Source organism: Strongylocentrotus purpuratus, unplaced genomic scaffold, assembly GCF_000002235.5.
Source record: "Strongylocentrotus purpuratus isolate Spur 01 unplaced genomic scaffold, Spur_5.0 spur5_scaffold_3, whole genome shotgun sequence".
NCBI classification, from domain to species: domain Eukaryota; kingdom Metazoa; phylum Echinodermata; class Echinoidea; order Camarodonta; family Strongylocentrotidae; genus Strongylocentrotus; species Strongylocentrotus purpuratus.
Genome location: NW_022145609.1, coordinates 21,290,921 through 21,314,425, shown reverse-complemented (window position 1 = coordinate 21,314,425; position 23,505 = coordinate 21,290,921). Strand labels below are relative to the sequence as shown.

The following is a 23,505-nucleotide window of genomic DNA, read 5'->3' as shown; positions in this document are numbered from 1 at the left end:
GAAAGAAAGAAATATAGAGAAAGAGAGAGAGAGACATACAGAGGGAGAGAAAGAGAGAGAGAGAGAGATAGACAGATAGAGATAGAGAAATAGAGGAAGGAGGGAGACAGATAGATAGATAGAGAGAGAGAGAGAGAGAGAGAGAGAGAGAGAGAGAGAGAGATAGGATCGTGATACAATTCGATGAAACGAAATTTTATATAAAGGTAGAGATACCGTACGAGTCGCGATTGATGAAGGGGTATTTTCTTTTAATACTGGAAACGTTTCCCTGCCGGGCTAAAATGGCGGCCAGCAGAGCCGCACTTTGTTGGCGATGCATCCCGCGCGCCAGGGGGAAAGGAGATGCATTATCACTAATAGACATATAGGATCTCATCTCCATGACATTTAATGAAACGTGTCTCGAAATCTCGTCCTCTGAGAGTCAGAAGGTTTGATTGATTGATTGGTTTTTATTCGACAAGCTTCCAACATGCAACAATATACAATAATAACAGATCAGAAATAAGTCAGCTTGAACAGGATAACCCACGAAAGCTCGAGAGCTTATTTCCAGTGGGGTCCCTTACAGACATGTATAAAATTAATAACTTAAACTAGTAATAATTATTTACAGACAGATAAGAAAAATAAAAGAATTCCTTATTAAAGATAATAATAATAACAACATTAAACTGATGATAGAAATGATAATAAGAACAAGAAGAAAAGGAAGAAGGAGAAGAAGAAAAAGAGGCGGAGGAAGAAGAGGACAATAATGATGAATTTGTAGAATTTCTATAACGTACGAAAACATAAGTATATACAAAATGAAAAAGTATGAACCGGCAGAAGAATACAACTTTCAATCATATAACATGTCATTTACTTCTCTTATCTGACTGTCAAGTATTAGATATTCCTTTAATTTCCTCTTAAAATGAGCATAGTTTTCTATTTCCTTTACACCATTGGGAAGGGAATTCCAATGTTTTATAGCATTGTAATAAAACGAATTTCCAATACTACCTACTTCTGTGACGCGATGATTTTTTAAAGCCCCACTGCACTACTTAGCTACTTGCGCCCTCTACAAAGCAAACAATGCCTAATCGGTGCCTGTTGGTCCCCCCCATGATCCTCTTTTTTTAATGTTAATTGAGAGCTGATTTGATGAGATAACCACCTGTCAGTGACCTTGCAGGGAGATCTAATCCCCCTGGCCAACTATTACAGATGGGCTTTAAAGAAAGAAGGTGGAGCTCTAGTACAGGATTACAATAATATTAACCTTCTCATTCTCTTTATGGTGTAAGCTTTGAAGAAAGTCATAACTAAAATATTATTGAAAATGATTACTCTTTAAGTGCCCTCATATCTAAAATATGACAAGAAATAGACAAGAATAGAAGTGTTTTGAATAAAAATCTGCCATGCTAGATGTGTGTACCCGCATAAACCCGTTCATGGGTGTGTAGTGGATGTGTTTTTCAACAACTTGACTGACTCGATTTCTCGTTAATTATTTGATGATTCGGAGACCTCACCGTACACACACTGTATACACAACTCTCACGTACTACCTAATCAACCTTTCCAAAGTGCTTCTGGACTTTTTCCTCCAAAATCCTTTCACATGGTTTACATTCCTTGTTATCTTTAATTCATATATCACCTTACGCCGAGTTACAAGTCCCTTCTGGCTTTTAAAGGCATCGTTTAACAATGTTAAATCTGAGATGCACGACCCTACGTGTTATCAGTGTCTGTGATATGGTGTAATATTAAAGCCCTACAAAAATTGCACTTCAAAATGATCAAGAAGTGCCTCAAAAAAGTAAAAACCTTTGAGTGACCGGTTTTACCATACTCGTTTTCACCAATAGACTGTAGTGGTATATGAAAACCTGATTGGCAAACGCAAAATTTGATTTCGATTTTCAATCATAAATATCTTGATAATCAGACAGGCGATCGGCTTGTAAAAGTCCTGGGGTTCCCGACTAACCTAAAGGTTTATAATTATCATTGCAGCAATGCAGCATGAGCTATATCCAGGATTTTATTTCAGAATCGGAGACAAAGTTACCCAATCCCTTTAACAGATAATGTTGCAGGTGGTGGCGGGGGTCATGCCCAGTCCGCATCCTCACCTTCATGACTTTGCGTCCTTGTATCATGGCAGGTGCACTGCTGAAAGCTGTATAATACATGTAGTTTTGCCCTCTATCCCCAAATCCTTATTGTCATTGTTTGCCATAAATTTTTATCGTAGAAATGTATGACTAGATGTTGACAGCCATTCAGGATGATTCAGGGTACAGGGCCCAGTTGCACAAAACTTACCATTGATGGTAACTTTGCCATCAATAGTTTGTTTTATGCAACGGGCCCGGTCAGGAAATTGCAATAGCAAAAGAACTGTCTAGAGGTCATTGTGAATGACTAAGTAGGCCTATATGGCAAATTTGTGTTTTATGAGGTTTTGGACTTAGTAACAAAAATCAATTAATCCTGCTGAAAATCATAAATAATGTTAATCAAATAACACACATTCTTGAATATTTAGTGTTGCATATTAAAGGATGAGGTATTTAAAATAAAAGTGGTTCACAGATTTGTAATATTTTGAAGCATTTGTGAGCACTTGAAAAGTAACCCTTTTCCTGTTTATACGGCTACTATATTATGTACATGTACGTCTTCAAAATGAATATAAAACATTGAGAAAGCTTCCAAATTCCTCTTCACCTTTTACAAGAAACCAGTATTTCATCTGAAACCACATCTCTTGATAGCCTGAAAACAATATGATTCCCTAAAATCTAATTTGTCACTCGACACGAATCCATATTCACTCTCCAAAGCTTCCACCGGTGTAATGTCTTATGTAAACTTCACTTCGTCTTTCATTCTATAACCTGGGGATAGTAAATGACACGTTTGTTATCCTCGGCGAAGTACTAGCTTGCCTTGACCGACTTAATTGAGCCTTTGTCCTTCCCTAATGCATTTATAATTGGTGCAAGGTATGGCGCCGTTGAATTCTATAACGTTTCGGTTACACTTGCTCTGTCCGTGGCGTAGCTACCGGGGGCGGGCACGTGCCCTTTAAATCGAATGGCGATACAGAAGGGGAAAAAATCGTTTAAGAAAGAAAAAGAGGGGAAGAGCAAGAAAAAGGAAAGGTTGGCGGGGAAAATCACGAGAGATGGGGGCACTATTACCAACCCCACACCTTTTTCAAATTGAATGGCGAAACAGGAAGTGAGAAGAAAAAACGAGGAGAAGAAAGGAGGGCCAGGGGAGAATGGGGAAAGGATAGGAAATTAAGTCAATATGAGCCCCATCCCTTAATCGATGACCTAGTTTATTAACGGCGTTACGCTTTCCAAGTAAGATGCACCTATCAGTGATGCCAGTGTCTCCCCTATCCACATCCAATCCCATAGAAGCATTCACTTTATGCAGCTGTCCCTGATCACGTTACCTTTAAACAAAACAAAAATACACACATAAAAAATAAGGAAGTTGACACTTTTTATATTATGGGCCTTATGGGAAGAGCGCGGTATAATTATTAATAATAATAATAATAACAATAATAATAATAATAATAATAATAATATAAATCATATCAATATAAATCGTCTATGAAATATAACCAAAAAAAAATATCAAATTACAGGAAAATCAATATTCTACAAATATAAATTAGGTTAAACCTTTGAATTTTCACGTTCGGACGGGCACGTTCAACTAACCGTTATAAGGTCTGAATAATACAATGGCAAAAATAGAGCAAGTAGTCATTTACATGTTAATGATCATATCCGTTTTCCGAAAATGTTAATAAACATTCTCAAAAGTCCTGGAAAAGCAAGTAAATAGGGGACCCTTTCTACCTCTAATCCACCACTAAGTCCTCAATGCTTGCTATTCTACAAACAATATTGTATTTCTACATGAATAACTCTCAAGTACCGTTATTGCCAGAGTGCATATTTCGTGCAAGCATATTGCACAATTTTCAGAAGGCGCTTGAGGGCAAACCAGCGAGTATAATCTGGATTAGCTTTGTGCGACGAGCATAACAGTGCACAAGATAATGAAATATAACGTGACCCTACTCGATATCAATATTGGTTTTCTTAACCCCTATGTATTATATTGCATCATTCTAAAGTACATCTCGTCACTGCAAACATATCTCAATATCTGTTCTAACTCAGTCACACCTCAAAATAAACTCACCGATTCTAACATGACCGATTGTTTTCCATTTGGGTTATTGTGAATTTTGTTTTGTTTATACCCGAATATGAGTTAACGGTTACAAAAATATTGGTAATTTAAATTTAAATATTGGCAATTTTTTTTATTTTTTTAATAATAATAATAATTACAGTGCTTATATAGCGCCTAACACTTACTTTGTCAGAAGTCTCTAAGCGCTCTACAATAATGCAGCATAATTACCCTGGCTTTGTATTATTGTTATTATTATTATTGTTATTATTACCATTACCATAATTATTTGTATTACTATCATTTTTATTATTATTATTATCATCATCATTATTCGCAGCACTCCAACCACCTTTCCTTTCCCTTCAAATGTCAACTCACTCGAGCTTGGCAAAACAAAACAAAACAAAAAATCAAAAAATCACCGCTTCTTGTTTTACCCGTTATTAATTTATCCCTAGGCAATTTTGGTTCTTGTAATCATGGTTACAGCAAAGGAAATCTTGTGAGGTATTTTTTTAAAAATAAATCATATGGGATGATCATGCAATGCCATCACTCTCTGTCTCTTTCTCTGTCTCCCTCTCTCTCCCTCTTACCCCTCCCTCTGTCTTCTTTTTCTCTTTCTGTTTCCCCCTTCTTCTGTTTGTCACTCTCTCATTCTTATTTTCTTTATGTATCATCCTCATCTTGTCATTCTGCTACTGTTTCTGATTTGTTTTTGTCTTTTTTAGTTGTTTTTTTAAATTGTCTGTAGTATTTTTGTTTTATTCCGTATTTTTTTCCTCCAAAATTAAGTTATAAATGTACAAAGTTCAATTATCAATGCGCGAACCTACACCTAACAAGCATTGCTTTCAAGTAGGTTCGTTTTTTCATTTCCTGTAACCAAATCATTTTGCATTACAATGACCAAAAACAATGTCAAGAATATTTCAATGCTCACTTTTGTTATATCATTAGGTTTATTATTGTTTGTCATTGTTTATATTTTGCGAAAAGAAATGAAAAATAAATTTACTCTGTATAGAGCTACTACATACATTTATCAAGGTGGGTCATCCCACTTCTATGCAAATTAAATATCCGAACTACTACTGTCGGATGATGATAATGAAGCCTCGTTCAGATATTACGCGGTTAACCGCTTCAAAAAGCTGCCTTTTTAAAATTTTATAGTAATGTGTATATTAATGGTATCTGCGCGCGAAAAGTCCTGCGTTTATATTCACGGAGCTATCTTACGTGTTTTAAAATACAGAAATCTGTCGTGTATAATTGCACTTTACGTCTGAGAAGAGAGAAAGAAAAAAAATCGCCCTATTTTTGCCGCGTCAAATCTAAACAAAGTTTAAAAACGAAAGAAATAGCAGCGAAAGTGGTAATGGATCTTAGAAACATGACAAAGGTATCTCGCTTTCAAGTAAAGTGATAATTTTCTTTTCCCCGGTTTTATATTCTTCGTTTCACTCTCGATAACATCCCTTCCTGGTCATGTCGCCATATAGCAAGTATGTTTGTGTCCGGTTTATTTTTTGGACATTTAAGGAAAAAAATCGCCCTAATTTTGCCGCGTCAAATCTAAACAAAGTTTAAAAGCGAAAGAAATAGCAGGGAAAGTGGCAATGGATCTGAAAAACATGACAAAGGTATCTCGCTTCCAAGTAAAGTGATAATTTTCTTTTCCCCGGTTTTATATTCTTCGTTTCACTCTCGATAACATCCCTTCCTGGTCATGTCGCCATATAGCAAGTATGTTTGTGTCCGGTTTATTTTTTGGACATTTAAGGAAAAAAAAATCGCCCTAATTTTGCCGCGTCAAATCTAAACGAAGTTTAAAAACGAAAGAAATAGCAGGGAAAGTGGTAATGGATCTGAGAAACATGACAAAGGTATCTCGCTTTCAAGTAAAGTGATAATTTTCTTTTCCCCGGTTTTATATTCTTCGTTTCACTCTCGATAACATCCCTTCCTGGTCATGTCGCCATATAGCAAGTATGTTTGTGTCCGGTTTATTTTTGGACATTTAAGTTGGTTATATCAACCTTTATAGACCGTTATAGAGACATTTAGCTGCCTATATCTTGTTGTGATGCCTGTAGGCGATCACACTGGGACCGTTGTAATTTAAAGTGAAAGTGTGTAAATTATTCACGGTCTATACAAATTCGACTCTTTTCCCATTGCTCAGTGAGAGTGTTAACAGTATAGTGGCGTAACATGGATTCAGCCATTAAGGGGGCACTGATATAATTATATGGGGGGGGGGGGGGGGGGGGCTTACTACAATTATAAAGTGCGAGAAACGAGAGAACGGAAGAAATAAAAAGAGAACAAACAACCAAGCAACAACAAAAGAAACAAGAAACCAAACAGAGAAAAGAAAGAGACAAAGAAAAGAAGTAGAAGAAAAAAGAAGAAGGAGAAGAAGAAGAAAAAGTACTGATGTACTGTCATAATGCACGCACCTGAGCAGATGTCGGACGGGGAATTTCTCGAGTAATGGTGGCAAGAGATCTCCCCCTTGGGGCCCCAAGGTGTTATGGATACCCCTTATAGGACTTCACACCACCTCCTGTTTTGGTGCGCTTTCCGATCTAGTAAATTCGAAATCTTATCCTTTTCCGGGCTGTCACGGGCATGGCTATGCGCACGAATCAGAGCTTAGGTATAACATATTCATTGGAAATGCGTGTATTGATCCCTTCTGGGTCATTTCGACGAGGAATAGGCCTTATTATGGAGGCATTCAACAGCAGCCCAGTTGTTGTAGGTAGCATTTTCTGAAAGCAGATATATATATATATATATATATATCAGAGAAACGGTTTGGAAAAAGTAAAAGAAATTGGATAGATGATAGAAAAACTTTCATTACGTTTGATAGCCGAGATCCCTAATCTTATGTAAATTTACAATTGCGCATGAATCGGTCAACGGTGGTATACTGCTATGGACCAGGGGCATGAAATTACCCTTCCATTCGTCGTATATTCATGATAAAAAAAAAATCATGAATTGCCTAGTCCCGGGCAGAAAAGAATAATTTTTAATTAATATTTATTGCATCTTGTTATATTTTGAAATAGAGTGGAAGAGAATTTCCTACTCTGCAACAAATGCAGGGAAATAATGTTTTTGCATTTAAACAGTAAAGTTGTCTAATATAGTACGCTACATCACTCTTAGTGAAATTACTGATTTGATGTGTTGATCAAATTTTGAACTTAAAAGATGACCTGGAAGTTGCGATATTATTTTATAACGTATATATTTGTCTACCCCGTCAATAAACCTTCTATTTATTCAAAATCGATTCGCTATAGCTTCATGTAAATATTAACACGATCTAAAGTAGATATGAGTAGAGGATGTTTTGATTGAAATTATAACTTTTTTAGGGACCACAGAGGGCAACACCAGCCATGCGTATATTTGGCAAAGGCACTTCCTGTTCCCATACAACAACGATGGGTCAAGAATAAGTCCAAAACTGGGTAGTTTGATAGAAATGATACTTTCGGAACCACTAAACTATAAGTAACTTACACCAAATCATCGAGGGAGTCAATGAAACCTGAAAAATAGTTTAGTAAAAAAAGAAATTAGTTGACACGGCTGTTTATTCTCTAGGGAGGCCGGAACAAACCTTGTCTTTCCCGGTATCGTTTCTGCGCATGTGCTGACCTGCGCAGTGTGGGAGAAAGGTCATCATCTACTGTCCAACATCGTATTTGCGACAGCCAAAGGGTCAATTATTTTGAGGCTGTTACAGCTTTTTCTTTTAGTCAGTGTCACGTATCAGCAACAAGTAGATCTAGGGATGTACGTTTTAAGAGGGACTTGAAAGTTCAAAGGGCGCTTGCTCTTCCAGTTGGCACGTTTCAGATGCATTTATCTTTTAAAGGGAGTGTATGTTTACAAATACTGGTTAACGCCATCTACGTCTTCTTTTGGACAACTACATGCGACGAATGGACTTGATTAACTGGGTCAGCGCGCGCTGCATTCGCGAAACAGACCAAAGTTCTCCTCACGCTTCGGTTTCGCGTATGTTGCACGCACGTGAATGCTGCGGTCGCTTCGTCCGTAGTCGTAGCAAGAAGTATTGGCCCCGGCTAGGGCCACGGGAAAGACACATAGTCTCGTCATGACACACTCCCTTTAACATCCACCAGGATTACCGTAACGAATCAGTAAATTAACATCCATGGAAAGGTCAATATCATCGCTTTAATTCTTCGACTTAGTTTCTGCCCTTCCCCTTTAATAGCTATTATCACAATAAAATGATAATAATGATAATTCTGTATTTATAAAGCGCTCAAAACGGTATACCGTCTCTATCCGCTTTACATATATTATTATTACCTCGGTCATCGGATTCACTCATGCACACAGCTTAATTTTCACTCCCTGGAAAGTTTCCTATCATATTATGGTCACCGTGAGGTCACATGACAGTTTCTATCACAAAGGCCTTCGTCATCCTACCAGGTCCCCATTTATCTCCTGGGTATGGAGTGGAATATGCAGATTAATGCCTTTTCGAAAAGGGTTAGTGCCGTGTCGTGGATTTCCGGTCAAGTGCTCTAACCACTCGAGTACGACACCTCTATATGATAATATACCTTTGTTTGAAAAAACCCGTAGAAACAAATAGAAGGAAAACTGCGGTATAGCCAATTTAGAGATGAAAAGATGCTCATGACTTTTACCTTACAAAATTAGTATCATTGATGAATCAATTTAGGGAGACTGTATTGTATTATCAACGCATTAAAGAGAAACCAAATTAACGTCAGGGGAGCATTGTGACTTGTTCTGTAACAACTCCTGCGCCCTGTCTTACAAAAAGTTACGATTGATCTAAATCAATCGTAAGTCCTCTGATCAATCGCAAGTTCGCAGTCTCCTATATCTTAATTATGTACATTGTTGCGATTGATATCAATCGCAAATAAGTTGCAATTGATATCAACTCTCTGTAAGGCAGGGCCCTGGATTATGAATATTAAGATGCTTTAGACTTGCTGAAAGGCATCACAGATACGTTACATGTTTTAGGCCGTTTAACCTGCCCGAGCTATAAACGTTTACCCATCAATAAATGCAGCTACGTTCTAATCTTACAGAGCGAGGATAAAACATGCAGGGAAGATCTGCAGGTGGGGACAATCGAAGGGGGGGGGGGGGGGGTCAAGCCCTCCCCCTAAAAAGAAAGAAAAGATCAAGCCCCACCAAATAAGAAAAAGGAAGAAAGAGAAAACAGACCATCTTAATTGGAAATCAATTTCATCGAAGGACATGTAGAAGATCAATGCTAGAGCCCCAAGCCCCCTAACCCCCATTTTTCTTTACACCTCCTCTCGATGAATACATAGTCTCGCATGACTTGGGCGCAAAGTGGGTCAATTCCGTACTGAAGTGTTATTGAAGCTTCTCTATTTGTGGAGTTAAAACGAATCAAGGAAGAAAAAAGATATAGGCTATCGACGAAAGGGAATCAATATACTTTAATATATACTAGCAGCAGCTTAGGCCTACTAGCAGGAAGGAAAATAAAACAGGTGAGACAATTCCGAAATGAGGAGCTGCTCACACGTAAATGACTATCTTATTTTTGTTGTTAATTTATTTCAGGGCATTTTGTATTCCATATATTAAACATAAAGATATGAATCGATAATGTCTAATTCGTCATATACTGACTAATTGAGAGAATAAAGAGACTGTTTTATTTTCACTTTTAGAGAGTGTATTGCGGCGTTTCTTTGCGGTTTAGTCTACGATTTTTTTTATTTTGTTTCTATTACTAATTGCAAGCCATAGGTATCCTCGCAGAAAAAACGCGCCTGCATACATGAATATGAGTTGTGAACGTGCATTATACACCTTTATGTAGGCGAGTATATATTCAGGTGGGCATGCCAAATTCGTAACACGCTTTCTTTGCAGAACGTGTTTAGAAAATCCTTGGGTTTTCACGCTTCGTAATTTGCATCCCCGCGCCCATCTCGCTTTTTAAATTCCTGTATTAATTTGTATATATCATTCATCCTCCATCTCTCTGGCTCTGTCTCTATCCATCCCCTTCTCTCTCCCTCTCTCTCTCTTCTTCTTTTATGTGCACTCTCTATGTGTGTATGGATTTCTCCTCCTCTTTCCTTCTATTTTTTATTATCATTATTTAAATGCAGCTCTTGAACCCTTCCCCATCTTCTTCAGGCTTTTGGTGGCCAATTCATAAAACGAATGTCATTTATTCCCCACTATCTTCGTTCTTTTGATCTTTACCCTTTTTTCAATTGGGGGGGGGGGGGGGTATATATATTATGACCCCTACCGGATAAATCATACAAATCTAATGACCCCTTTCGTTCCGTAGATTCCGCTAAAGTTTTCAGGAAAATTTCTCACCAACTTTGATTCCATTTCACAATCATCGCCCACTGTGATTTTTGTCACATTTTGTCATCATTTTCATATTTTGTACTATGATATGTTACAATTGCATGAAGTCTGTATATAAACACTGTTTTAAATAGCTGTTAATTTATGATATGAACAAATAAATCCCCCTCGAAAGAGGATAAATAGAAGAAGAAAAAAATCATCGCTCACTTCCGATCCCATGCAAGGTGATTTCAACAATTTCACATGTCTCTTTCTCTTTTTTTTGTTCAGGGTTACCTTCTGTTACACCTCTCTCAATCCTCCTCTACCCCCTATTTACACTCGGTCCTTGTGAATATCAAGAGCCGTTAATGCTCTTTAGACCCATACCCACACCGCTTGTCGGCTCTCGAGTAGTTTACTATCTTCACGAGATAACAATGTCCAAGGTCATCCCGCCCGCCCGTCCGCCCGCCCGTTTCCTCTTCTTATCCAAATCGCCCGGTTCCGCAAATCAATTCACTTCCATTCAATTTGTCCTGTCTGCGTACATGCATTCTGATTTAATAATCATCGAAATATGAGGCGGCGGAGTGGCAGTTCGCTCTTTTCATAGTTGTATTGGCCATCTACCGTCCGGGCGAGGATGTTTAAAAAAAAAAAAAAAAAAAAAAAAAAAAATTAGGGAAGGGGGGGGGGGTTAGTAAAGAATAATTTCATATAAATTCGATCATGGAAATAACTTTGTTGTTCTTTTGGATGTGAGACTGGTCATACGATTGTTTTTATATTTTCTCCCAAATGTACAGTAACAAATGCATCGATTAGATCTTTCAGCCGACGTATTAGGGTAATTCATTGAGATGTCAATTTTTAACGCATGTACGTTCTCTACTTGTATTTATTTTGATGTTAATCCGTTTATACATCGTCCCAATTTGTAATTCTGCATCCTAATACAAAAATGTGTCCCTCAAATATTTTAAACGCAGCAAAACATCACAAAGATGTTTATGTTGTGTGTAGGGATATCAGTCACGTAATGGGGGAAGGGGATGTGTGTAGGGAAAGGAGTGTGGGCTATAAATGAATAATTATATTGGCTAATCTATGAGGTCTCCGGGTGACATGGGAGAGGGGTGCCTCACCTACACAAAACAAAACCCGATATAGAGGGGAGGGAGGGGGGAGAGAGAGAGAGAGAGAGAGAGAGATGGGGGGGGGGGCAACGTAAAATGAAGTTCGCTGATGGTCCAACTCCATTTCAAAATCATCCCGTCACTCGATGGCCTTATTCTTGTTAGTTGCATTTCATAAATCAAACATGACCGGTGCCCCCCTCCCCCAATGAAAGACATCATCAGCCCCCCTATTGTTGAGCCCACGCTACGCCACTCACTAACTGAATTGGATCAATCAAGCAAGCATTCTGTCAAACACTTCAAGGGCAAGTAGCAAGGTGTTTATCACATTCTCACATACCTTAAATCTGTGTTCATGCTACAGATTTTTAGATCCCATTTCGATGCTTCCGTGCGAGATCTAAGCATCATGTTAATGTTGCACAGTCCAGCAAGATATAGCATGTCGCTGTTATTATGGACCGAGATCTCGTGGTGTCTTACTACTACTACTACTACTACTACTACTACTACTACTACTACTACTACTACTACTACTACTACTACTACTACTTTTGCTGCTGCTACTGTTGTTGCTGCTACTACTACTACTACTTCTACTACTACTACTACTACTACTACTACTACTACTTTTGCTGCTTCTACTGTTGTTGCTGCTACTACTACTACTACTACTACTACTACTACTACTACTACTTTTGCTGCGGCTGCTGCTGTTGCTGCTACCACTACTACTACTACTACTACTAGTAGTACTACTACTCCTACTACTTTTGCTGCTGCTGCTGTTGTTGCTGCTGCTACTACTACTTCTTCTACTACTACTGTTACTACTGCTACTAATACTACTGATACCACTACTACTACCGCAACTACTACTACTACTTCTACTACTACTGCTACTACTTTTACCGCTACTACTTATGTTTTTTTTTATAATTGCTACTTTTATCCAGAGTGGAACATCTCCTAGTTTAGCACAAAGTTATTTGAAACAGAAATACAGATCTGTGATTTACATTTTCATGGCTATTGTGAAAGTGTTTAAAATAAGAGTGATATATCTGCAAGCAGGTCAGGATTACATGCCTGTAATCATGGTAATTGTTATGTTAAAAAGGAAAATTTATTCCCCCCCCCCCCTGTTGATCATCCGAGCAGTGATCATCATAAATGTCTATCCTCATAACCAGAGAGAAAGGGATGAGAGATAGTCGACAGAAGGCTGATTGATGAGGAATGAATATTCATGGGGTGTTTCAGTGCCGCCTATAGTCCATGAATATTGATCAAGACTTTGACCCCATTCTCGAGTTGGTATCTTTGCCTAAGGCTTCCAACAGATTATTGAATAAAATCTAGATTTAGAAAGTGCCTTAAAGGTCAGAGTCGGTGTTGAGAATACCTCCTTTTAACCACTACTTTGACGTACAAAGAACACTCGTTGAAGAGAGCGTGAGTGAGAGAGAGAGAGGGAGAGCGAAATAGAGAGAGAGAGAGAGAGAGAGAGAGAGAGAGAGTGTGTGTGTGTGAGAGAAAGAGGGAGAAAGAGAGAAATAGAGATAGAGAGGGAGAGAGCCGGAGAGGGGGAGAGAGAGAAAGAGATATATATATATATATATATATAGAGAGAGAGAGAGAGAGAGAGAGAGAGAGAGAGAGAAAGGGGGAGGGGAGCGAGATAGAGGGGGAGGGGCTAAAAATAGAGAGATCGATGAAGGAAAATATAGAGAGTGGAACATAGCCAGAAGAATGAGGAGAGAGGGTGAGAGGGAGAGAGGCGGGAGATAAAGACACATGGAAAGATATATATATATTGATATATAGAGAGAGATAGAGAGAGAGAGAGAGAGAGAGAGAGAGAGAGAGTGAGCGAGACAGAGAGAGAGAGAGAGAGAGAGAGAGAGTGTGTGTGTGTGTGTGTGTGTGTGTGTGTGCGAGAGAGAGAGAGAGAGAGAGAGAGAGAGAGAGAGAGAGAGAGAGAGAGAGAGAGAGATGAAGTAAACAGGTACAATGATGAAGGGGGAAAGAGGTTGTCGGCTGAAGGAGGAGGGGGCAGGGGGTGGAAGTGGGGAGATTAACCTCAAGTTATTTGCAATACTTGCTAGAGGTAGAGAAAGAGTGAGAGAGAGAGAGAGAGAGAGAGAGAGAGAGAGAGAGAGAGAGAGAGAGAGAGAGAGAGAGAGGTGGTGTGGTGGTGGTGGAGGAATAGAAAAGATGAACAGGAAAAATAAGAAACGAACGGCAAGGGGGGGGGGGGGGGGTGGGGGTGTTGTCATTTCGATAGGACTACTCCACGGCGACTATACTATATAGTACACCAAAACGGTAATCGATTTGAGCAGGGCCCTTGAGCAGTAACTCAGAATGTCATTAATGTCTCACATGTATACAAGTTTTACGATTCCAAAATCAGGCACCTGCTCTTAAAGACGCCATGATCACAATATGAGACATAACATAATTTGAGGCAACTGAGTGTGTTATAGCTTTACTTGTGATGCTTGCCAGTTGTAATATTATGAAGTACATTCTAAGACAGTTTTTGTCCTAACCAGCAGTGTAGCTGGTATGTAAACAAATAAAATTAAACAGATGAAGGAATAAACGAACAGAGGAGTGAATCAGTGAATCAATCCATCAATATAATCAATCGATCGATCAATCAATCAATCAACCAGTCAATAAAATGACATGATGAAAGGGAAAAATGCGCTAGAATCTATGGAAGAGGTAAAACTGCAAGAAATAATACCTTTTTTATAATAATTTTGTAATAACAAGCAAGATTGGCATTTTACTTTGGAAAAGTGCCCCCACCCGTCTTCACAAAACACTAGTTCACATTTCTTTGTAAGAAATGAAATATACGAGTAATACAATCTAAAGCTTAGCACAATGTCGCTGACATTCTTGTTTAAGAATAAAAATACAATATGAATACGAAATCTAGTTACAATATCACCACTGCATGCAATATTGTTTTTTCCTTAAGATTATTATTTCAATAGAATAATCTAATTCCAGGGACGTCACATTTTCTTTTCAAATGCCCCCAAAGTCGTTGCCTTTTCTATAGGAGTACTTAGATAACTCATCGCCATAGTTACATGCGACTCAATTATGCTACACCGCAAGCAAAGGCGTTCTGACATGTATTATGGTTGAAAAGAAGAAAGCCCAAGATATTAAAAGCAATCTTTAAGTGGTTGAAAAAATTGAATCGTACTAGTCAAAATCAAAAGGAGCGCTATAACAATGTATTAATTTGTTTTGACAATGTCGGATGGGTGTGTCAACTCTCGGTTATGTAGTGCATTAAAAAATGTAGCTTCAGGTTGGCCTTTCAATAACATCTTGTCTACTTGTTTATTTTTTCCCCGAGAAAAAAAAAAGAAGCTAAAATTGGCTTTAAAAGAAAGATCAAATGAAAACGGACAAGATTCGTCAATCTTCATCTTATCTTTGCGACACATGTAAGTGTGTTTCATACATTTCAATGTGACCTCGTTTACGATAGTCGATATCACTAGGTCACAGCGAATAATTTATAATATGCTCAACTACCAAGCTATGATTCCCCCACCCAATGAAAGTTTTGTGTATTCAATTTTTTAATTTTTTTTTTAGATACTGTTTGAAAATATGTTGTAGTCATTTTTCAGAATTTTTGTTCTTTTGCAGGGAGGAGCTATTGTACGACCCTAAACGGCGCCCTCACATGGTCATCGCCTCACAGAAGAATACAAACGCCGACAGTGTATTGCGATTTTATATCACTTCAAAAACCCAGAGACACGAATTCAACAACGGCACGCACTTCCTCATGAACGAGTCTGTTTATAATTCCTTTCCACATGTACGTATTTACTTTCCTTTAAATCTGTCTTTATAATATGTGACGCATATTCTTAGGAAGGCTGTTTATTATAGAATATTTACACTTGGCATATTTATGTCTGATAATTTTATTTCATATTATGCAATATCATATTGCAATATCTGCCGTCTCTGTGTACTCATTTCACTTTTATATTTATTTAATGCTAAATCTTAATTTCTGACAGCTTTCTGTCCAGATGTTCAATTTCATATCTTGATACATGTCATGTCCTTCTGGTCCTTATTCTACTGAATTATTAATATCATATTTGAACTCCTGGTTTTTTCACTTTTGTTCATTTTCTCATCAGAATTCACCTTTCCGACATAAAAGATTCAAAAAGTGCAGCTTGGTTGGAAACAGCGGATCATTACTAAATAATTCATGCGGCGAAGAAATCGACGACGCAGACTTCGTTTTCAGGTAATTGTCCCCATATTCTCTTAAATTTAACCTCATGTTTATCTATCTATGTGAATTTATCAAGAAAATAAAGGATTACCGTTGATAAGTGCCTGACGTCTCCGAGCTAATCTTGAGCTCTAGTATCGGCATCGTATGTCGAGAGAACATGGCTATAATTTAATTCTGGATTCTTTACCCTGCAGTAGATTTATTTTTTGAACCATTAAAATAAAAACAACCTCACAAAAAAATAGCTGGAATCATCTTCAATAACAAAGAACTTCCACCATTCGAACTCCATGTTTGCACATAGTGACCTGTGTTAAGCACAGAGTGTTCGGCCTACTTACAATGTACCTTGATATTCTTTTCCCCCTCATTACTTAGCCCCTATACATTTTCTACCAAAATAGTTTGGCACATGTCATTCATTTGTAAACTTTAATATTCAGTGTAATTTTTGTTGGTTTCTGTGAAAATTTTATTTCTATCATTACCAGAAATCAGACTTATCTTTGAGTATTTAAAACCCCGGTATAACTGGAAATTAAGTAACTTGCATTTAAAGCAACTCGCATGCATTGCCTTTCCTATAGAATACAATTTTTTTGTAAATCTAATCATCTAATTGGAATAAAAGAAATTCATCCGATATTTATACTTGGTGATATACAGACCAATCACGAGTCATCGTTTTTGTTCATGTTTTATGTATTTTCATACTCCTTTTACTGGAAAATAACTTACCATTATTTATTTCTGTCTGTTACGCACTGCTTTCTTTTTTTCTTCTGTCCACTCCTTCTCTCTCATTCCCCCCTCTCTCTCTCTCTCTCTCTCTCCCCCTCTCTCTCACCCTCTCTCTCTCTCTCTCTCTCTCTCTCTTTCTCTTTCTCCCTTCCAGGTGTAACGCGGCTCCGTTGAGAAACCACAGCGAAGATGCCGGATTTAAAAGCAACTTCACAACATTTAATCCAAGTATTTTCCTTAAAAGGTGAAATTAAACTACTGTGTAACTTACCTTTAACCGATTAACATTTAGTACATTCAGTAACTTTCAGTAGGAAAAATGTTTATTTTCGATTGTTCTTAAAAACATCCATGCAATTATTCAAGTAAGATATTTAATGTTACTCATTAATGGCGAGCACGTATTTGAGACACATCAATGAAAACTCCTTAATACTTAACTTAATGATTTTAGATAAGATAAAAATACATAAACGACTGATGTAAGATTTGGGGGTGATTATATATATTACTGACAATTTTCGTTAATTTTTAGATCTTTTACCCACTTTCTATTGTTTGAGGTTTTCATATTTTGTGAAATCGTTCAGTTTACTCTAATAGCCGGTGCACAATAAATAACCCATGCTACCACTGCTGTAATCTCTTTTCGATTGTGCCATTTTTGGGTGAATGCGTACATAGAGCGATTTCCGCTTCCTGTACCCAACCATTATGTCGCGCGCTAATCAGTTGGTGATGCACTGTGGGACATGACTGTCGATACGACGGGACATTGTGGGCAGCAGATGGCAGTATACGCAAAACCTGAAATGAAGAGTCAGTAGAATACCCTGCCTTTAAAAGGGATCCGGAACTTTGTCTCAGATTCTGAAACAAAATTTGGATTTAGCACATGATAACTATAAATCTGTAGGGCAGTCAGGAACCCCATGACTTTTACAAGCCGATCGCCTGTCTGATTATCAAGCTATTTATGATTCAAAATCGAAACCAAATGTTGCTTTTTCTTAACGGTTTTCATAACACTACAGTCTATTGGGGAAAACGGGTATGGTAAAACCGGTCACTCAAAGATTTTCACTTTTTTGAGGCACTTCTTGATCATTTTGAGGCGCGATTATTGTGTAGGACTTCAATATTACACCAAATACCGGAGTGTTGGCTCAGTCAGTAGAGGATCCGCCTCACAACCGGGAGGTCGTGGGTTCGAATCCCGGCCGCGTCATACCAAAAAGACGTTAAAAGATGGGAGTTTATTGCTACCTTGTTTGGCGTTCAACAATAAGGGATAGATCAACGTCGATCTGGCGCTGCTCAGTGGCTGCCGGGCTCACGATCAATAATTATTTGGCAAAAAGAATTTCCGTTTCGGTTTAATAAAATTTGGAGTGGACTATTAGGCTATTATTATTATTATTATTATTATTATATCACAGACATCGATAACACGTAGGGCCGTGCATCTCAGATTTAACATTGTTAAACGATGCCTTTAAGACGTTTATTCCACCCTCTTTACAGATTTGGTGGCCTTGCTAGCGATCGCAACCTCTCCCATTTCCTTCATCATATGAAGGAATATTCAGGGTATCTCTGGTTCCCGTGTTTAAGCAGTCACAGGTACACGGACCTGTGCCTCAACGCCTCTTTCTTCTACAACAACACGGAGAACCAGTTCGTGGTCGGCCACCCGGAACATTTCAAAGCCATCTGGCAGTTCTGGAAGGACAGGAACGTCACCAAGATTATATCAACAGGTAAACCAGTCCACCCTGTACTTTTCCCTCCGTCTCTTCCTTTCTCTTTCTCATTCTCTCTCTCTCTCTCTCTCTCTCTCCCCGCCTAGCTCTCTCTTTCTCTCCCCGTCTAGCTCTCACTTTCTCTCTTGCTCTCTTTCTTTTTCCTCCCTCTCTTTCTCTTCCTCCCGAAAAGTTAGGAAGACGGTTATTTTTCGAGGAAAATGGATGTGCTCTTCATTTATAGTGAGACAACTTCTGTGCGCCAGTGACTCGACTGAGTAATAATATGAGCCGCATCGCTCGCATCAATACTCAACTAAAAAAACACTTCCAGAATCACTTAAAATATCTCCAAGACTAGTTATCTTGAAAATTTTGGAACATATTCTGTGATATCTGATTTTTATATGCGAAAAATTAGATTTCATGTACTCTTCTATGAATTTTAGAAGCATGCACAGAGGATCGAATCGGGATGAGAAGCGCGGGACGTGGACAGTGGTTGCGCGTGTTTAAATGATGCAGAGCTTAAATCTCGTAAATGGAGTACAAGTCATGTCCTTCGATATACCTGATAAAGGTTGTATTTCAAACATGTTTACATCTTGACCTGACCACCCTTTAAATGTTGTTATAGCAACAACAACAACAAAGATCAAAAGCTCTATGTCTCATCGACGACAGCATCTTTACCTCGAAGATTAATTCTTCTGAGTAACGTAAAAAATAGCAAGTCAGCTGATTATCTAGGGGTTTTCTTTTTTTCAAGGGAAAAAAAAAAGTGTCTTCGTCCTCCTCCCTCGTTTTAGACTTAAACCCAGCGACGGGTTCACATTTCAGTGGAAGACGACGTCATCAAAAAATTATCCTTTATGTCAAACCTAAACCCAAAGTCAGGTTTAAATTAGTAAAATATGATTCATTGATCTATACGGAACAGATTAGTGATATGCTTTGGTTTTATGCTTGCCCAACAATGAGGGCGCACATCTCGACTCTTAACTAGTGTCCCTTTATAGAACACTACTTTTAACCCTTCAAACAGTTAAGTTAAGCTCTTTTGTTGATCATGGTCATGATGATGTGTATTCCTATTTTTTCCCCCGATGCAGGGTTCTACGTGACCAACTTCGCTTTGACAGTGTGTGACGAGTTGCATCTCTACGGCTTCTGGCCGTTCCCGACGGAGTTCCAGTCCGAGGCCATGCGCACCGTACCCTACCATTACTTCGACGAGGAGCACTTCAGCACCTCGCACGCCATGGGCGACGAATTCATGAACCTCCTGCAACTGCACGAGCTAGGCATTCTCAGGCTTCACACTAATAGCTGTGTGAGGTGATCGATAGATTACCCCACCCCCTCCCTACCCTTCTCTCCTCCCGGCCGCGTTATTTTCTTTCCCACGAGAGTTCCGGACCTTGACTGATACGTTATACGTCATTAGCAGTTTAGACTTTGATTATTTATTGCTTTGCCTCACTATTTATAAAGGCAACAAATAGAACTGAATGGATATTGAGATTTGAACCCACAAGTCCAACGTTGTATTACGCTGTCCTTACCGATTGAGGTAACGATGGGTTTTGCTAGCTAACCAGACTCTTCTGATTGGCTCTATGCAAATGAGTTCATACCAGGGTCCGGAACTGTCGTGGGGACAAAAGGCCGCTCCCCGGCCAGCTTTCGCCTTATCACCTATGGCTAGTATACAATGCCACAAAGATCGATGTAAAGAAAATTGAATATTTGAATCAATTTATTAAAAATAAAAAAAAATGGCAAAAATGGCAAAAAATCGGTCATCGTGCGATCAAAGATCAAACTCGGCAACCCAACCATCATTATACTGTGACAGATTTTAATCAAATTAAAGGATGTTTGCTAGCTGCCAGGGTTACATGCTTCGATGGTTCAAAAGAGGGACGGCTGAATTTGTTTTCTTAGGTCCGATCCACCCCTAAGATTTTTTTTTTTAATCCCCAAAACAGAAAACAAAAAAAAAAGTTTTTTTATACTTCCCAAATTGATTTTTTTGAATAAATATAACAGATCGATTTTTGTTATATTCGTAGATCAAACCTTATGGCAATGCTCGCTTCTGAAACTTCGTACCCAATCATAAAGAAGACGAAGAAGAAGAGAAGAAGAAGAACATAACGAAGAAGTATAAGAACAAGAACATTTTACAAGAAGTAGAAGAAGGAGAAGAAAAAGAAGAAGAATAGAAATAAATTAGAATGATATGAACACAATAATACAAATGCACGCTATCAGTGGATTGTTCTATAAGCAAAGTAATACATCAATGCTGCACATGACTTGTAACGGCACAGTAACATAAGTGAGGAAACCTTTAAAAATATTTAGTTTCTATTGTTATGTTGTAGTAGTGTGGTTTCAATATCACCGATTTCAAGTAGTGAAGGGAGCCCTCTTGTGGGGGAAAACCGTTGACAGTTGACGTACTTTGGATGATACAAGTAAGCTGTAATGAATCCCCAGGTTCTTCAAGAGGCGACATTTTTGTTCTTGAAGCCGATCTTTGATGGGTCATTTAACCCTTTAACTACTGAATTCTCTCATTCCCATAGATTTAATACAGGGACCACCCGGTTCCCATATACAATGGGTTAAGAGTGATGTCATACAAAAATAATTTGGCCGTTCCATGAGGTTGGGGCAAAACAATACGACGATGTCCATGTAACGCTGGTATGAGATCTTCTACTACAAATGGAAAATGAAATCATCTGTTGAATCTTAAGAATCTACCTTACCAGAATCATTAATCTTTCAGTTGCTTCTCGTCAAAATAATTGCTTAAAAATGCGTTTTTGTTTTATATTTATTTTAAAAATATTTTTTATTACCAGCATTACATGGACATTACATTAATATAACAATTCATAAGCTTCATTTATGTCTATAATATTGATGCACCATGAAGATTGAGTTCTAAACATAGTTGTATATAGTTTCTAATTTGTTGTTCTTAATTTGAGATAACACTGTTACTGTTGATAGAAGCCATGGTTTCTCAATTCTGGTGTGTCACGAAAATTGCCCCAACCCCCATAGAATGACCCTTAGACAAAACTGCAAATATGATATTGAATACCATTACTGATGCAAGCGGCTACATACCCTAAGGCCTGGGGAGCGTTTCACAAAACTTGTCATCAGTGACAAATGACAGTATTTGTTATAAGCTACCGAAATCCTTGCTTCTGATTGGTTATCAACACTGATTTGTCACTGATTTTTGTCATTTGTCATTGAAAAAGGCTTTGAGAAGCAGAGCCCTGGTGAGATTAAATGGCGCCTCTCGTGAACATATCATTACCCAGATATTGTCACAATGCGCTACGAGTATAACAAGAAGTCGCCACGACTACACTCCGAGCTAAATCCGATGTTGACACGAACTCTAATCGCCCCAAAGTGTTAACTTCGAATGAGGTTCATTTTCTACTCTTGCAAATATCTACATAATTATTAACTAAAGATTGCAAACATGAGGCAGTTGTTCAATAGGATAAGGGTATTAGAGCCCGTATTCAACAAACTTCCTAAGTATGATCTTTAAAAAACATTTAAGTCATTTTTTCTTAAGGCTATGAATTTGTCTAGTTTCAGAAAGTTGCCTCAGGAGTAGTCTCTGGAAATTATGAGGACTATCTGTGTGGAATAAACCTGTCGGTAGGCTCTTCCACTCAGGGGTTGAATGAGATACGACTGTTCGGGGGGGGGGGGGGTGGGGGAGGTACAATTACAGGGTAATCCAATCTTTCTGATAAGTTCAATTGAATGTTTGAAATGAATGCTGAAATTTTGAATTAAATTGGACCCATAATAAAGGAGTTGTGAATGTTTGGAATTGAGATCAATAAATCTATGCGAATCTCTTATTGGCCCCTTTTTTCAGTGAAGTGTGACGTAGTCATGGACAACTCTCCCGGTTGGTCGTGTACAGAAATACCGTTAATTTCTGTCTCTCTCGTAAGTGCCTTCTCCCTTGGGGCACCACTCAAAATATTATCATGATTTTGGGTAACATTTATTATTTGTCCTCTAAAAAGACCACTCCCTCATGAGTCATACATTTTGGGAAAAAATGACGGATTAGTTTTTTTTTTCTTCCGGCAATACGTCACATCGACATTTCCGAGTTACCTAGTTTGGAGTGCCCATACTCAATGTGATAACAACTGTCAAAAGTTCACATTTTTATGTTCGATTTCGTTTAAACTTTCACCAGACCTTTTTTCTAATTTTTCTGATTCCCCCTGTTTTTTCAAGTAGTCGTCTATTATTTGTTGGATTCCCTTTAAATGGAACTTTCATGTAACAGAGGACTGATTTGCTGAAAGGAAGCGACCGGTATCAAAGTTTGTTTTTAAAACACATCAGTACGGAAAAAAGGGAAGTCGGATTATGCCTAATAGCATTCGAACACAAAAGTCTGCCTTGTTTAGCCACGTACAATGGGGGTAGCGTTGATCTCGTCTAGCCATTGGCAGGGCATCGAGTCATGACGACGGGGTGTAGTAGGGGGGGGGGGGGGTCGTACATGATGTATTTGGTAGATGAAGTATCGAAGAATGAGACCATTGTGTGATTGTGGGGTGTGAAACAGGGGGGGGGGTCGTATTATCTTCTTTTCACGTAGCCTTTCCCTTCTCCCTTTCCCTTTTCCCATGTCTCTCTCTCTCTTAACATCGCTATTCGATGGGAGGGGGTGAGCATGTGCCCCTCGCCCCTTCCTTTAAAGGGATAGTTGAATTATTGTTTAAGACTGCAAATGACTTCAAAGTGCATGGTTATTGCTCTTATTATTATTTATGGCATGTCTAGTGCCCTTTTAAGACCTAAAATTGCTATTAAGGTAATTATAGACCCCCAAATGTTTGAAATTTAGATTAAATACGATCATATCAATTAATCTCCACTCCAA

At 38.3% G+C, this 23,505-nt stretch overlaps 1 protein-coding gene across 1 annotated transcript in view; it reads left to right on the top strand.

Moving 5' to 3' along the window:
- The window catches only part of LOC592192 (ST8 alpha-N-acetyl-neuraminide alpha-2,8-sialyltransferase 6), a 29,021-nt gene extending 7,265 nt beyond the window's left edge, over positions 1 to 21,756 (top strand). The window contains exons 3-7 of the mRNA XM_030996299.1: positions 15,453 to 15,627; positions 15,962 to 16,074; positions 16,961 to 17,050; positions 18,331 to 18,566; positions 19,661 to 21,756. Of these exons, the coding sequence (XP_030852159.1) occupies positions 15,453 to 15,627; positions 15,962 to 16,074; positions 16,961 to 17,050; positions 18,331 to 18,566; positions 19,661 to 19,890 (844 nt within the window). The 3' untranslated portion in view covers positions 19,891 to 21,756. The remainder of the gene's footprint in view (positions 1 to 15,452; positions 15,628 to 15,961; positions 16,075 to 16,960; positions 17,051 to 18,330; positions 18,567 to 19,660) is intronic.
- Positions 21,757 to 23,505: the final 1,749 nt, after the last annotated feature.